Source organism: Kryptolebias marmoratus, linkage group LG2, assembly GCF_001649575.2.
Source record: "Kryptolebias marmoratus isolate JLee-2015 linkage group LG2, ASM164957v2, whole genome shotgun sequence".
NCBI lineage: Eukaryota > Metazoa > Chordata > Actinopteri > Cyprinodontiformes > Rivulidae > Kryptolebias > Kryptolebias marmoratus.
In genome coordinates, this window is record NC_051431.1 from 11314955 (window position 1) to 11332465 (window position 17511).

Genomic DNA, 17511 nt, shown 5'->3' on the forward strand with positions numbered 1-17511 from the left:
GGGGGGGGGGGCGTGCCGACCTCCGCTTAAGAGACGGCACCTCGTATCCCGTCTTCCTCCTCTGCGAGACGAACGGGCGAAGACCTCGGCCCCCCCCCTACGGTCTCCAGCCTAATCTCTGCATCCGCCACTGGTACGGAATATTCAATCAGCCGCTGGTGGAGACTACGTTGTATTCATTAGAAGTGGAATCCCACAACTTGCTGACGGCTGAGCTCTCCGCGCGGGGCAGCCTGAAATAAATCTAACACGTAACCGGAGTAATAAACAGGCGTCTGCGCGTGAAACAGTGTGTTTGTGTGGGTTTTTTCAGAGGAAGATATAAGTGAGTGAGACAACGATTTAAAGCAACGCTGCCTGATGCTTTGGACTGAGGGCTCTTAGCACTCTGTGTGTGTGTGTGTGATTTAAACTCCAGTCTCACAGCTCTGACACATAATCAATAGAGGAGAGTCCCCTTAGAGCCCTCTTACCCCTTAACTGCTTAACTGAACTTTAAACATTTAGGTTGTGGGGATCAATGGCCTCTGCACTCTGTGTGCCTTGGTGTGTGTGTGTGTGAGTGTGTGTGTGCGGCCGGGTCCGCGTGTTCGTTTAACAGGAGTGGGAGTTCCAGAGTGTGTTTTGGGGGTTTAAATATCCCCCATCTATTGAGGCGGGAAGGAGGGATAAAGGATGAGGGAACAGGAAAATCAATGGCAGAATGGAACCCTGCCGCTATCGAGCTGTTCCAATTAACTCTCGCCGAGGAAAAGAGGAAGAAGAAGAAGGAGGGGAGGAAAAAAAAAAAAGGACGGGGGGAGATTCCAAAACATTCCCTGCTCGCTCACCGGTTGAGGCTGCGATCGCTTTTATTACCACTTCACACTCGTCTCTCTGTCTTTGTCAGTTTTTCCATCTTTCTTCTACCCCCGGAGGTAAAAACTGCGTTTTTTTTATTTATGAAACGGCGCCTCTGTTCCCCCCTCCTCCCCCTCTTTAAAACCTGTTTGAAAATGTAAAACCTTGTACATTTTGTGTGTTTCCGAAAAATGCATGAGTCATTAAATATGTTCAAATACGGACTTAACCCTCGACAAGTCTATTGGGTGGTGTTAGATTTTAAAAAGGCAAAAATGATCTTAATGCCGTACTGTATGTGCAGATACACAAATCTGGGAGGAAAGAAGTAAATATATTCCACTTTAAAACCTTTAGAAGGTTTCTTTCCTTCTGTAACTTTAGCAACCGAACCACAAACGGATTCAGAAGCTGTGGATTTATTGCCATGTCCGAAAAAGAATGTGAAGATGAAAATAAAGATTTTGGTCAGACTGGTTTAAATGCTCCATCGTGTGGAAAACACTCAAATGGGTAGGGAAGAAGGAAAGGAAGGAAACGATTCTCACAGCTGTTGGACTCAAAAAGTTCTGCTGCAGTCTCAAACCCAAGCCCAGGGCACCTGTGAGCCGAGTGTCGCGCAAACAGCTCGTTAAACTGCATACTCGGTCGTGCACATTATTTTGTCGTCCTCCTCCACCTACATCGCACCCACCTTGGCGGTCCCCATGCCCCCCCTGCGTTTACGATGTAATCAGCTGGAGTACATTTTGAAGCGAAGCCGGGCACGTTTAGGGCAGCCTTTGAAGCCTCGGATGTTTCCTGTCAAAGGGGCGCTCCTGTTTTCAGCTCCAGGACTCTCTATGCCAGTTCGAGGCGCTAACCGCGGTTCAGGTGGCTTGGAGACGCGTTCGAGGGGGGTCTGCAACGACTCTCACTGTTTGAGAGGAAGTGCGAATATGTTTGAAACCCTCAGCAAGTCGAGGGAGGAAATCGAGAACCACCACGAACGTCCCGAGACGTTCTGAAGACTCCCTCGTGAATAACATTCGCCAGCTAGCCCAGTGAGACACGACCTTCGAGCTTAAGCTTCTTTTTTTCCCCCACACACATTTGAAATAAAAAATAAACATGTTTAGTATTTCATCTACTAACCGGCATTATAAAACAGACTAAACAGCAGCATTGTTTGTTAAAGCCCACACACATACACTTCAGATCAGTTCTGTGACTACCTTCCATTCCAATTCAGAGGAGTATAAAGCAACAGATCAACTCTGATTTATCTTTATCCTCATGTGTGACACTGTCGAGCAGTAAAGGCTTTAAAGCCCAGCCTGAGAGGTGAAGTGTGAGAAAGGTTCATGTCATAAAAGACTTCCTTTAAACTGGTAGGATCGCCACGGTAACTTTAACTGAACACATAACCTGCACCGGAGGAGGTCATGTTCAGAGTTTTAAATTAATTTGGGGAATAATAGTAATAATAATTCCACCTATTTAGCTAGATTTACTGATTGTCAGTGGAGAAAATGTTAGAAATGGTTGAATGGTTGCCAACTTCCTCTTCTTCCCAGCCACAGCGTTGCTTCTTGCAGTCATAACGGCATTTTATAATCCTTAACCAACCTGTTCCTGACTGCTTGTTCTGCAGAGCTCTCCTCTGGTCAAACAGAGTTTTGTTTGTGTTCCTACCACTCACAAGGTTCAACAAAGAAGCGTTCGGCGTGCCTCGATGGCACGCTGAAAGTGAGAAATATCTGTAATCGTTTGCCTAAGCACACCCCCCCCCCCTCCTCTCTAACCTTGGTTTTTAACTTCTGCGAACTCTTTGTTGTAGTCCTCCAGTGTCTCTCGAAGCTTGGTGTTCTCCGTCTCAATGTCGTGCATCCTCTGGAGCTTCAGCTGCAGCTGCTGAGCCAGCTCCAACACAGGTACAGGGTCTGGGGGAGAGAGAGAGAGAAAAAAAACACAAACACACACACACACACGCCATGTTTAACACACTGCAAAGCATATCAGACAAGCAAGGGCGGCGAGGTGGCCTAGTGTGCTAGGAATAACTACAGTCAAGGCCGTATGAGAGTGGCCGCTCGTCCCGGTGAGGCGTCCTTGAGCGAGGCAATGAATCTAACGGCTTCAGGACAAATGTTTGGGAGCTGACCTTAACCTTTGATCTCGCTGTGGAAAATGATTGATTTCCACAAGAACCGAAACATAACAATTAACAGAAACCCTATAAGGCATGTTCCTGCGTTAACCGTTCACAGACAAATGTTGTTCCTGTAGAAGCAGAACGAAGCTCTTACGCTGAATTATCTCATCCTGAAATGATCAAAAGAATCTGTTTTAAGGGCTTAAATTCACCAAGTTTTAATAGTCATATTAATGTATTTTCCAGTTAGATTTACTGTACACACGCTCCGTTTATCCTCCTCTCGTCATGTCTTCATATTCTTTAAAAGCCAAAAGGAAGAGGAGTTAATGTTTTTGCCTGAGAGTGTGTTTGTGTAGAGCAGGGGTAGGCAATCCTGGTCCTCAAGGGCCACCATCCTGCATGTTTTACTTGTTTCTCTGCTCCAACACACCTGATCTGAATCAATGGGTGATTAACAGGCTTCTGCAGAACATGAAGAGGTGATTTAATCTGAATCGGGTGTGTTGGAGCAGAGAAACAAGGAAAACCTGCAAGATGGAGGCCCTCGGGGACCAGGACTGCCCACCCTCTAGCGCGTTTTCATAAACCACGGGATGAGTTTTACAGAAAGCAATCGCTCGACGTGCCTCTAAAACCAGTTCGCTTTCGGAGTGAACTCAATTCAAGATGGCCGCCACAGCCAGCTGAACTCAGGAACCACAAACGCTGCTTTAACTCGCCTACTTTTACAGATACTGAGCTAAAATGAGGTGAGGAAGAGGCTGAACATTACGCTCGCAACAAATAAGTTGACCACTACACAATGAGCAATATGTTTTCTAAAAACTTTGGCTTTAACTGTTGGCGTCGACCCGGTCTGTCAGCAAAATATGGTTGTACATCTACAATGTCTGGCATTAAAGGTGGCAGGAGATATGCATTCCTTCAAGGGATACTATGGCTTCAACTATTGGCTCAATAAATCTAAAATACAGTCACTGAAAAACAAAATTAGATCATTGGATGTGAAAGATAACTCCCGTACAGACAAAACCTCTCCCATGAAGTGTCTTAAACGATACACTATCAACTCGTGTATCACAAAACTGTCGTTGAGCTCTGAGATAAACGCAGGGCTTCGTATCGGAGGGGCTAATGCTGACGCAGCAGGAGAGCTGGAGAACAGATACCAAACGGGAACACAGATGAGACACATTAACGAGAGAGATTACCGAGCTGTGATCAGCCCAAAGTGTTCACTATGATGCGGCATGAAAGTGAGGAAAAAGAGAAAAAAAAAAAAAAAAAAAAAAACGAAGAGAGAAACATGAGAGCAGACAGTCGGACAAAGTGAAGCTGTAAAAACCAGGCAGCGGAGGAGGTAAATAAGAGATTAGAGAAATGGAGACACGAGGAAGAAAGGCAACTTTCTAGAGGCATTTTAGCAGCGACTCTGGAAAACACGCAGCAGGGTTAACTGTCAGTGTGATGAAGAGAGCCCTGTCAGTCAGGCCAATCACATCTGATTGGTGCTCATGGGTGGCAGACTGGTGACAGGCAGCCAAGAGACGCAGGCAACGCTCATCAGCGTGCCAGCTAAAAGAGCAGTTTATGCATGTGTGTGTGTTTGTGTTGTACAGATAAGAGGAACTGACAGCTTACAGCTGGGGGTAGGAGCTGTGTGTGTGTGTGTGTGTGTGTGTCTCATGTCTGACGCAGTTAGATATCTTAACTATGCTAATGAGAGATCAGCAGAGAACGATTGGGGAATTTCGTGCTGATTTTGTGCTGTCAAGGTGACACACACACACACACACACCTTCACATAGACACGCATGTTCGCCGACAGAGGCGCACACACACAAACACAAACAAACACTAAGTAACATAACCGTATGCCCTGGATATAGACTATCAGCTTTTCCGTCCTTGAAAATTAACTTTCTCTCCCTCTTATCAAACCTTTGTCCTTCAAACACACACACACACACACACACCCTCCAAATCAACTGTACAGCCTGTTAAAAACAGTTTGACTTGTGGGCCACTGGTGCTGAACGCTCTCACCAGACACCTTTAATCTAAAGCAGAGCACACTGGGCCGAGTATCCAGGCCTTCAGCTGACAGAAGACAGAAGAAAACACACTGTTTCCTCTTTCAAGACTGCTGCATTAGTCAGACTGGTTTGTGTCTCTGTGCATGTGTGCATCGGGCATTACATCATTGTCTCGCTGCAAGTTAAGAATAGCCCCGTCAGTGCTGGCGCTGACTTATTGGGAGCAGTACAATCCAAAGATATTACTGTAGGTCTATCCATGTGGGAATACGGTGACCTCCTTACGCTATAGATGAACTCAACTCCTTTTCCTACGTGCCGGGGGCCCCTCCTGGGTTTCCGTACAGCCGAAAATCTCCAACCAGCAAGCACAAGTCACAGCGGTCTCTGGAACTTTTCTCTTGGCTGCTCGCGTGTGCACTTTTGTCTCCACCAATCCCGGCCAAACCCGTCATCCATATCAGCTGGACCTTTTCCTAAGGGCCGTCTAAGAGCTGCACTCCGGGGAGCTGAGAGTTTACGGGGAGACATCAGGATGTCACACAAGCAAACGAACAATGAGGCGGGACCAGGGGGGCAGCGTCGTTCATGTTTTTTCTTATTCATAACGGACGGTCTGCTCATCCTTTTTTTGGACTCTAGCTGTCTGAACAGTACATCCATTTTACCCGTTCCACTCACTTTTTAGCCACCACCTCGTGTTTCGTGGGTTTAAGACAAAGAGGAAGAAAGTCTTGATTCTTTCTGTGGTATAAAACCGAAGCAGAGAGGCTTTCTAGGCCTTAAAAGCAAATGTTCAGAGGCACACTTCAAAACAAGTGATATGATTTGGCCTTTCTACAAAAAACAGCCTCACAAACACAATTATTTTCTGTGTTACATGTATTAAAAGTTTTGCGATGTTTAGTTTAAGGCATTCCAGGATATTTTATTTGGTCTCTGTCATTTATTTAGTATTAAAAACAGTGAAAATAAAGTCATATATGTATGTTTTTTTGGTACAAAAACCATTGTAATGTTTATTTTGATGTACTCAGAAATCTTATGTTTCATATTATGGTCAATTATACATAGCAAGCATAAAAGATTATCTCAACTGTGTCATATTTCTCTGTGAAAATATTTTATTATCTCAACAAACAGCAACAACCAATTCAGTGTATTTCAATGTTTTACTTTTAGCATTATTGTCAATAAAAAAGCTATATCACTAGTTGGGCATTTTGATGTTGAGTCTGTTTACATTAAAAGAAATCTGCAAAAGCCAAAGGCATATAGCCCATTCTGCAGCGGAGTTTAGAAACGGAGCGATTAACTGGCAGACTGGCTGTAATGGGCCAATATCGGCCACTTTATAAAAACTGGCATTTGGCCACGGCTGCACAGAGTTACATAGAGAAATGAAGACGCAGCTGCTACAACTGGTTTACTGAAGCTGACAATTTAGGGTTTTTTTAGAGTGCAAATGCTCATTTGTTTATAATTTTTTAGGTGTACAAGAAGAATCAGTGTGTATTATTGCTTCATAGAAAAAAGAAAACTCACATCATGAAGTGCGACTGCAACTTCAAATTAAAGGCCGAGAAACGGGGGGACTCTAGGGAAAAGGGATTTGGTTGGAAAAGTCCTCTTACCTGGGACATCGATTATTTTCTTGTAGACGTTCAAGAAGGCGGCCTCTGCTTCTTTACTTCTTTTACTCAAGGCGTCGATCTGCAAGCAAAAAAACAAACAACGGTTAATTACCAGTTCCGCCACCTCGGATCTGAACGTCAGATCCGTTTACCCCAGAGGAAGGCCTGTTAAATTCACAGTGAGAGTAGTCTACATATCTGTCTATCCTCACTATGCATTGGGGCGTTGCCAGCGATCACGGCTGTCTTAACCGGGGGGGCGCTGCCTTGGTGTTTCCTTCTCGTGAAGCCAGTTCAGCTGTTCAGCTGCTGACGGACGCGTTTCGTTTGCCGCGCACCACTGTGCTTCTGTCTGTCTGTCTGTCCGTCCATCCTCGGGTGAGCGTGCCCGAGTCCGTCAGTCAAAGAAACAAGAAAAAAAAGGGTGTTTGTTTCCCCCTCCAGCACGCTGACATCATTAAACAGCTGGCTCAGTCTTTCCAGCCACAGCAGGGGCAGATTATTCAGTCAGCTTTTAGTAGCAATACAGTGTGGATCCATTACTGGTGTAGCCATTAACACAAGGGGACGCGGCGTGCGCTCCATCACCGATATTATTGAAACGGACGGTATTAGGTCGGATCTATAGGAGATTAAATCTGAAGTTCTCCTGCGCTGTCGTCAGCGCGGCGGCGAGCTCCACCACGGTCCCCGTGGCACGCTTCAATATGAGAATCAGACACAGTAGGCGAAACGCGTCTGAAATCGAGTCTAAATTGAGGGAAACAGATGCCAAATAAAGACATTCAGATGGTGCTACTGTGCCGGGCAGAGCTACAGCCGACTGCTCTGGCTCAGGCACTCAGACTAAACAGCCCTGTGATTCGCTTCCAAACTCCTCCAGCACATTCGCAACTCGAAAAAAGGAACAGGAGACAAAAGCCTATATAAGTCCAAATATAAAGTCTTCACATTCCCAGCCAAGCCAGTAGTGGAGTTGATGGGTGGTTTAGGGGTTCCTGCCACTGTAAACAGAACAGGCTACGTGTAATACTGCCTGGGCTCCTATGGGAACCTAATAAATCTCTTCACATGGCTTTGATTCACTCTAGTTTTTTAGCCGCAAAACATCTGGCCCTGAGTGGGCTGGTGCCAGCACCCCTCCCCTCTTTTCTCCCCCTCCTTTTCTTTCTTTTTTTTTATTTCTGTCGTTCTCTCAGTCTATATCTTGTCACTTGGATGCTCTGACTCATTCTTTTTTTTTCCTCTCCCCCCCCAATCTTTTCCAGCGTCAATCTTCCTCACATGTTTCTCCGTCACACACACACACAACCACCTTACCCCCTCTTTCTTTCTTTCTCTCTCACACACACACTGTACTCGTACGACTCGGCTTCGAAACGTGCTGCATCATGTACTTCAACTTTTTTTTTCTTTCTGTCTTTCTTTTTTATCTCCTACATGCTGTGTGATCAGGATACTCTGATTCAAGGCCATCGGTGGAAGATCACATACCAATAGTGAACTTGTGCGTACAGAAAAAAATCTGATTGGACATTCTGAGCACCACAACACGAGCTCGTGATAAGGAGCACGCAGAAACTATCAGCAGGAAAGAAAAAAGAAGAAAAAAAAATAAAAAGATCTGCTGATGGCAGTGAAGGAAACCAGCTGTATGACTGTACGATGACTGGGCCAAGGTCAGTGGTACAGCAGCTTTATATAGCGCAACATGGGAGGCAGGAAATAGACGTTTAATGTAGGACACACCCTACAGTTAAAAGCAGGTTAACTGCGGGACCAGAGCCATTAGAAGACCACCCAGGATTTGCAAATACTACCCTGCTGTTCCGAACTGTGGCTCGTTCAACCAATCCCAATGACATCTGCTATTACATGCTCCCCTGCCCCCATCAACCCCCCATCCACACACACACACAGCAAGCACAACAAATGAAGTGACACAAATGAAACCTCACCAGTATCAGTGGGTTACTGATGAGAAGTGCTTACAATTGCAAAAGGTATCCCTGACACATCCACACACAAACACATACATACATACGTCAGCACCTTGTGGCACCATCACTCAGCACCGCCTTGCTCCCCTATCTAACCCACAGTGTGTGAAGGGCATCACGCTGACCTGCGAGTGTGTGTGAGAGGGTGTGTGTGTGTGTGTGTGTGTGTGTGTGTGGCCCCAGTGGAGTCTGATAAGGGGAGGCTATGGGAAGCAGAGACTGAAGCCTTGGATAATGGAAAAGCTTATCTGATCGATGGACCAACAAGAAACACTGAGCATGCAACACACACACAAAAATCACACACACACGTAACCCGTTTACCAAACTGAGGCCTTGTGGAAACCGTACTGTTATTGGTAATAATTATGACCCGAGGGCATCCACCTTTCAATGACAAAGATTAAACAAAGTGTCGAGACCTCCAAGTATCCTGGGCTGAAACTTTTTATTGCGGTCTCCCTCTCTCTCTCTCTCTCCTTCCCTCTGAGCTTCGCCTAGTAATGACTCCAGCTCCGGGGTGTGTGGTGGAGAAAGAGGGTGACGCTAAAGGATAACTTACTGTGGGATTCTGAGAAGACCCCCCTTTGGTTTCTGGTGCTGTCTTGTCCCTGATCAAAGGATTGAGGGCTAAACAAACAAAGACAGGCTAAAATTACACATTCTCAGAACGACTCGTGTTGTGGCACGCAATCGAGCTGAATAGTAGCCTGATTGATGGGCTGCTCCGAGACTGGCGCGGGTGTACAGTATTATCTCAATAATCATAAGATAATGTCTTGCTCGGTTCCGCGGCCACCCACCGCGCGTCTCGCCGTGTTGTGGTGTGCGCGCGCGCTGTCGAGGTGTGTCAACATAAGGATGGTGGAAACAGCTGACAAAGCCCCAATTATGCTGCTGCCGTTTCTATTCTCTAAATAGACTGCGGATCATCAGCAGAACATGGTGAAACCGCGATAAATTACAGCGTTTTTTTTACGTAACCACTGGCTGTGTTTGTTGCTCTAACGCAAGAATATGGAAACTAACCCGGTGTTAAACTGTAATAGTCTATGGCCAGTAGGAAAACAACCCATGTCACTATCTGTTGAGATGATTTCGCTTGAGTGCATGTGTGTGTTCCACTGTGTGTGTGTGTGTCGGCGTGTATCCATCCACCCACTCCAACCCCAAATAAAGCCCCAGTCTTAACCATCCGCTTCCACTCCTACCCTCTGACTTTCACATATGGGAGTGAACCAGAAATGCGTGGCTGAGAGAGAGGAGGAGCCACGATGGAATTAGGCCAGAATGATGGAGGAGGGGGATAGAGGGGGATATTAGGTGTGTGATTTAGCGCATGCACGCACGAGTCACCTCTCATTGATCTGGGCACGTGAAAACGTAAAGGCGAAATATTAAATTAAAAAAAGGGTAAAAGAAAACAAAACGTGCTTCGCCAGATCAACAAAGGAAAAACAAAAAGACAAATAACATAAACACGAAGTCTGAGGAAATAGCTGTCGGTAAGTTGTGACTGGCCAGAGCTAGGATTTAGTGGTGACTTTTTTTTTTTTTTTCCCCCTCTTCTCAGGATGCAATTTAAACACACCCTCGGGCTACAGCACTTCATGAATAGGACAGAAAATCAAGAGCAGAGCAGAGCAAAGCAAAGAAGGAGAAGGAAAAAAACGGGGAAATGAGATAGTGGGAAGAGAACGAGAAGAAAAGAAAAACAGGAGATGGTGAAGAGGAAGGACGAAAGAAAAAGGGGAGAGAAGGACACTAAGAGTGGAAACAAAGCCATTCAACCAACGTCAAACATGGTTTGCAAAAAAAAAAAAAAAAAAGCCCCGAACGAGGGCAGAAATGCTTATTATTGATGATATAACTTCTCTAAATATCCCACTCACCTCTCCTTGGAAGCTCTTAAGCAGAGGAGCAACCTGTTTCCGTAAGTCCTAAAAAGAAAACAAAAAACAAAATGGAGACGTTAGCAGAAAAACTGAGGCAACATTTTTTATTTCTAACAACAGCAGCAGATACGAAGAAGGGCAGCGTTAAAAAGCATCGACAACGGCAGCGGAGTTAGCACACATTCTCCGTTCTGCCGATAAAAACAAGAGCGGCGCGTTCGTGATGACTCGGGAGGAGGCCAGGTTTGTGGCCCCGGGTGCTCTGCCGGACCGGGTTTCCTCCACAGAACAGGTGCGGTACCACCTGGGCCACCCGGAGGCGCCGCCGAGTGCATGAGTCAGAGGGGGAAGGAGGCAGAAGATAGAGCCTTACGGTTAATGCAAATCGCGTTAACGACACACCAGGTTTTTTTTTTTTCCAACGAAGCAAATGCTCCCCCCCCCCCATCCCCCCCAATCCTCCGAGTCCCATCGCATGACTCTCCAGTACGAGTCAGCAGCTCCAGATTAGATAGCCCAGTCGAGTACGTATCAGGGGAACATGCAAATCGCTACACTGTTAGGCAGGCCCGGATCCTGACAGACTGAACTGGAGCGTGCGGTAAAAAGCACAGCGGAATAGGACATTCTGTACGCGGGCGGGCGGGCGTTCGGTTCGCGCGGCGTGTGGACACACACGCGCAGGAAACGCGCGTTCGCCGAGCCGCCTAACGAAGACGCTAAGTGGGGCAACAACAGATGCGAGCTCAGGAGACCCCGGTGCCTCTGAAAAAGCCCGGAGCGAGGAGGCGGCGGGGAGCGAGCTGACCTGTGACCAGCGTCTGGGCCCGGACTAATCTAAGGCTGGTCCAGACAGGCCCCTTGTCTGGGGCTTAGGACAGGTCACGAGTCTGTGACCCCGCTTCATTGTTACCTCATTAGGGGTCGGTGCGGCTGTTTGTCTGGGGCCAATTCAATATTGCCTTGTTGCGGATAATGACCCGCGCCCTTGGCCCCGCCCTCCTCGGCTCTGGGGTCGCCCCCCTCACAGAAGCCACCACATAAGGCACTGTTGGGAAATTTGCATTTGACTGAGATTTTAATATTTTTAAGCTCAAAGATCACTTTCCTTGTAGTTGTGAGGTTACCTGTGCAAGTGTCGTTTTGATTGATAAACCGTTCTTATCTTAATTTGCTTTAAATAATCGTTAGACTAAAGTAAAATAGATTATAAGCACCTATGTGAGCAGTTCAAACTCGTTAAATGAGGAGTTAAAGATACTCTAATTATGAAATTAAAGATTAAAAAAGGTTATCTTGAACAGCAAGATACAGCAAATGATGCAGTTTGACAGAGTTTACTCCGGTCATATTTCAGATATATTGACATTATATTGTAATTCTGAAATGCAGGTACGCAACTAACGTAAACAAAGCACACCGGTGACTCGTCCGAAAACCACCTGGAAGTTTTGAGTCACATGGCCGACGTTAGTCTGCGTGGGGAGACAAATGGGGCGGACATGCGAGGAGTCTCAGAGATGACGTTTGGGTTCAAATAACGAGCAAGACGACGGTCGAGGATGAAGGTGGAGACAGAGGTCGGCGTTAAAACAAACAGCTTCTGCAAAACCTCTACACCGGAGAGCTTACTGTTTCAACCTGAACTTTTATCCTCTTAACCTGCATATTTTACTTAACAAACCTGAGTGTTAATATGTACAAATACATTTATGTTGTTAGACTTCTTTATCTGGAACGGCTCTTTCATTGTTGACCTATTTTCAGTCACTTCGGTTGTTTCCGTAGGTAAACAAACATGTTGTAGTTGGCAGTTTATGAATTTGTCTTCGACTGGTCTTCATGACATTTTAATGCTGTAACAGATGTCAAAATACGTGATTTTTCAATGTTTTTTATTTGAATGTCTTGTATTTATGATAAAATTACCTCTAGATACGCATCCTTCACTACCATAATTTGTAATGAGCGAAATCAGCAGAGTCGTGTTTTTTTGCCAACAATGACGAGTCGTTTGTTTACATTCGAACATTAATAAGTTCACTTCGGACTCTGTGGATATCGAGTCAGTAAAATAATCCCCGGATGTAAACGGAGTCGGTGGGAAAAGGATGGTGTCAGAGACGGCAGGTGGGAGGAGAAATGGTGAAGTTCTTCTTCTTCTGAGAAGAAACGGCGACAGAAGTGGAGTCATTCTGGGGAGTTGAAGCTAAAGTTGGAGATCAGGTATCAGACTAAGATCAGATATTCTGAACTCTAACGGGAGAATTTCTATAACTGATTGACAAGCTTAAATAATAAAGTCGAGGAATATTTGCTGTTTTCTAACGTAAAACCCTCATGAGTTTGAGCTACATTGACCTCCAAACAATCATTTATTGATGCAGAAACTGTTAGAAGCATAAAAATGAGAATCAAAAAGGTTGAAAAGTCGTGTACTTTGACTGCCATTATGGCTTTAAAGTGGCTGTATGCAAGGACCAGAGGTTTCGGTGGCAGGTCAGCAGAACTTCCAGCAATCATCGTTCCAGTTTGTATCTTTGTTGTTTCAAGACTCGAGGCAGAACACGAACCTGAGAAAAGCGGATCCAACAAATAAAACCAAAAAAAAAAAAACAACACTCTGATAACACAACAGACCAGCAGCAGTGAGCTTCTCCTGCTGGACACTGGAGCTCTGTGGTCCACTCACGGGTGCTCCTTCCCCTGCCCCCTCCACTTCCAAAGATTTATGACCATATAACATAACAATGCACACAGACACCACGGTCAGTCTGAGTGTGTGTGAGTGTGTGTGTGTGTGTTGAGGGGCCCAGGCAGCAGGAGATGGATGGCTGGTGTGTAAGCTGCCGGCAGACAGCAGACAGGCCAGCCCGAGGAATCCTCCAGGGAGTAAGGAACTCCCATTCGCTGTCTGTCTGCCCTGCAGCTAAACACAAACGTGTGTATGTGCACACACACACATGCACACACACAAAGTTATTTTACTACCACTGCCTCTGGTCAGCAATCTTTGGGGCATTTTACAATCCTTCCCACCCTTCCTTTTATAACGCTGCTGGAAAGCAAGCCTAACTAAGAGAAAATTAGGAGCGGATTAAATAATTTAGGTAATCTAGGAAGCGAAGAGAGATGAAGTCTTGGGAAGGAATCTTTTTTTTTTTTTCTCCCCTTTTCAAAATCAGCGTGTCAGTCCTGATGAATTATAAAAACTTTGTTTTCACGCTGCATTTCTTTGCACTACTTTCAAAACGCTACAAAAGCCGCTGTGTGAGTGAGTGTGTGAGTGAGTGTGTGTACGTGTGTGTTATTATGCAGGCTGTGAGTGCAGTTCACGCCGAGTACAGCTCGGCAGACTAGACACAGTCAACGTGGGCCGGTCTCCTGGTTGTTGAATAATGGATCAGAGACGGACTCCCGCTCAGCTTAATGCAGTCTGATCTGATGTGACTGTGATCTCACAGAGAGCTGACAGCCCCCTCTACGGGCTGGTCAACCACACACGGAGCCAAAAAAAAAAAAATAAAATAAATAAATGAACAACAAACGCAAAGTCTACAAACGCGCACCAGACGATCGGGGCGTTTTTAAATCGAGCGCAGGCCGTTGCACGTTCTGAAGCGGCCTATTTGCTCGTGGGCTCTGATGTTCCTGTACTTCCAGCCGCCCAGAGTTTTAGTGCCGAATCCTACTGAGCCTGTTACAGCCCTGTAATGAATCCTGTCGCTCGTCTCGCCTGGCTCGGATTCCTCCTCCACATACCAGGGAGATGCCAGGGGCCACACAGACGCCAGAGGAGCCTTCCTAAATCACAGCCTTGTTACACTGATGAATGTGTGTGTCCTGTTCTGTGATCTAGGCTATCTGCTTATGTGTGTCTGTGTGTGTGTGTTTTTTGTGCCTTTGCTCCTCTGGATGTTTTCCTCTACGTGTGGACATCTCCCGCCTCTCGGAGCGTCGCTACGGCTTGGAAGTGAGTTTAGGGACGGGGCGCAGGGTTCGGTTCGGGCCCTCGTCCCGCGGCGACTACGGCGGGCCTGCCGACCAGCTCCGCCGAGAGTTGACGGTTTTCTACCCGCCGTGTACGCCGCTCATCCATAATACACGCCGCTCATCAATAATTCACCGTGGTGACATTGCCAATAATAAACACAACAATACTTTTGTTTTCGCTGTGAGGTTGGAAATGCGTTGCCTTGGTAACGGAGATGAAACAAATATTCCCAGGAGGAGAGATGGGAACAGGAACGGGACAGAATTCCCTCCTGATCCCACTTAGTAGTGTTGTCACACTTTTTTTTTTTTCTTCTTCCTCCTTCCCCCCCTCCTGCTCAGCCCTGCCTCTCTGTCTTTCTGCCTCACACACACTCACACATTCACACACACACTCCCAGACCACACTTTCTGCTCACATAAAAAACTAGGTCAGATAATACAAACTCCTTAGGGGTTTTCTGTTTTGTCTCTTTAGGATTTCAGGGAAACTAATGGAGAGACTATTTTTGGGAGCCGAGCCTGCATCCCTGCTCCGTCTCCTCCCCTGCTTTCTCAGTAAATAATCACAGCCACGTTGATGAAGAAAGCAGACGCGGGCAAACTCTTGCTGTCAAAAAGACGAGCGAGACGTGCAGTGAGGCCTTTTTTGTTTTTTGTTTTTTTTTGGTCTCATCTGTACATTTCTGTCGCCTCACCTCTGGAGTGGTCTTCTTGAACTCGCGGCTCAGGTCGATTAGCTTCTTCCTCGACTGTTCACTCTCGTCCTGTCTGTTGGCAAGCTGCGTGGCGGTGGCGTCGAGTTCTTTCTGCAACGCAAACACAGACACACACAAAAACACTTATTTTAATCACAAGCATCTTTACTATCATTCAGGACGCAAAGGCAGGAGAAGCTTTCCCCACTTGGCGGCCCACCCGTCTATCAAGGTGCGAACGACTCGTTTAGCTGCAGCGTAAATCGCTGCGGCGGCGGCGTTGGAAGAGGACAGACCCACAATACCTCCGCACCGCCAAGAAAAACACAGCTACGCCGGCGGTTCGGTGTGCAAGCCATTCCCTGGCCCGTCGGCCTGTCAGTCAGTTGCGACTGTGGCAGACGTGTAAACTTCTGCAGCAGTAGGTAGGTGTTAGCTCACAGGAATTATTAACTGTCGGCCCCGGGTGGCTCCTCCTCCCCTGGTAACATAACGACAACAACGTAATTATCGACAACTGCGTCGCCAGGGCTGAGCTCGGGCCTGCCTCCGTCCACATCCATTTTACATTGTTATTAATAGCTATTCATGGGACTTGTTCCAGATGATGAGCTGAAATCTGACATTAACAAGGCATTCAGGACTTGTAAAGATTGTATCTCTCTCTCTCTCTCTCTCTTTGCCGAGTGTGTCGCAACTCCTGGATTGTGTTTCTGTTGGATTCCTGCCCTCTGTTGTGCTCACTCCTTTTCCTGCAAACCCTCCACAGACCATCCGATCGCTCACTCACTCATTCAACCAGCAGCTCTGTCTCCTCGGCTTAAATCTTTCACTCCTCCTCCATTTTTTTCCCTCCCCCTTATCCCCTCCTAACCACTTCCATCCAGCACCCCCTGTGAGGACGCCCACCCCCTGAGAGTGATTAAACGCTGCTGAAGGGCCGTTATGCTAACTAACGCACTAATCATTTAATACACACATTACCACAGGGGCCCCTGTGGCTCAGTCCGCCGTCGAGGTCCCAAAACACACTCACGCATACACGCTCACGCCCCTCAAAAAAAAAATAAATAAATAACACACACAACGCAACCCTCTAAAGAAATTCTGTGATCAAGTACTAATTAGGAGATTTTCCCCCCCCGTCAGCATTAAGTTTAATTCCCTGACCAGCGCTGATCGTTTTATCCACAAACCATGAAAAAAAAAAAAAAGAAAGAAAGCGTTTGCCTGTCTTCTGTGGCGGATTTTGCTCAGCAGCACAGGATGTTTGAAAGAAAAGAAAAAAAAAAAAAAAAAAAACTTGCTTACATGCCATCTTGCTCTTGCTGCCTATGGAGCAGTTGATGTAGCAGCCTGTCTGCCCCTGGCCATGGAGCAGCTGCGCTATCTGTTAGTGAACCCGAGCATGCGCTGGCGCTTGTGCAACGCCTGACGAAGGACGGGGAGCTCGCAAATTTTAATCACTTCAAATTAATTGTCAAAACCTAGATGCTCCAATTCATGGGCGGAGGTGTAATTATTAAAACTGGGTGATAGCAGAGGGAAGAATAAAGGAACGAGGATGGGAGGAACCGGCTGCTTTGAGATGTCAGCGCTACATCGGAAAATTATGATTTACTAACTAAGGGTGCGTTTACACCAGCCCTGTTTAGTCCACTTTAATCCAACTCTGGTTTGTTTGCCTAGAAAGTCTGGTTTGTTTGGGGAGGTGTGAACGTTCAATCCAACTCTGACGGGGACCAAAGAAGTGAACTCTGGTCCTCCTAAAAACCTCGGTCTGGGTTTGGTTGAAGTGAACTCTGGTGTGGTTCGAATGCATATGTGAACACAAGCGGACTGGAGACCGCTCCAAAAGCAGGAAGTGGACTACAGCACAGGGCCTTCTGGGTAAATACGATCAAAACGAGCGTTTCTACAACTGGAGGGAGAAATGGCTCCTGGACCACAGACACAACAGAAATCCTAAAACCTCTAAAATCTGACACCACTCCATTTTTGTTTACTTTTCCATCAGAAGGAAATTGCGCTCAGTGTCTTCTTCAGAGGTTTTCGTGTCGTTTCCTTCAGTAGTTCTCGGTGCGGCGCCACCACAGGCGAGGAGGGGGAACATGTCGCTCAAAGGGTTTGACTCGATTGACTCGGTGCAGCGTGAATGAGACCCGCAGCAGCTGAGAATGGAACAAATGTTGACACTTTGGTCCCCAGTCGAAGCGAATTTACCGGACTGTCAGAAAGGAACGCAGCCTTAAAATACCTAAATTCATCTGATAACAGA

The 17511-nt window shown here is 46.5% G+C and overlaps 1 protein-coding gene across 1 annotated transcript in view; it reads right to left on the minus strand.

Moving 5' to 3' along the window:
- Nucleotides 1-17511, minus strand: part of cux1a (cut-like homeobox 1a) — a gene marked incomplete in the record, with an annotated part of 60938 nt that overhangs the window by 25742 nt on the left and 17685 nt on the right. The window contains 4 exon segments of the mRNA XM_025007716.2: nt 2625-2762; nt 6648-6726; nt 10540-10587; nt 15234-15344. Of these exon segments, the coding sequence (XP_024863484.1) occupies nt 2625-2762; nt 6648-6726; nt 10540-10587; nt 15234-15344 (376 nt within the window).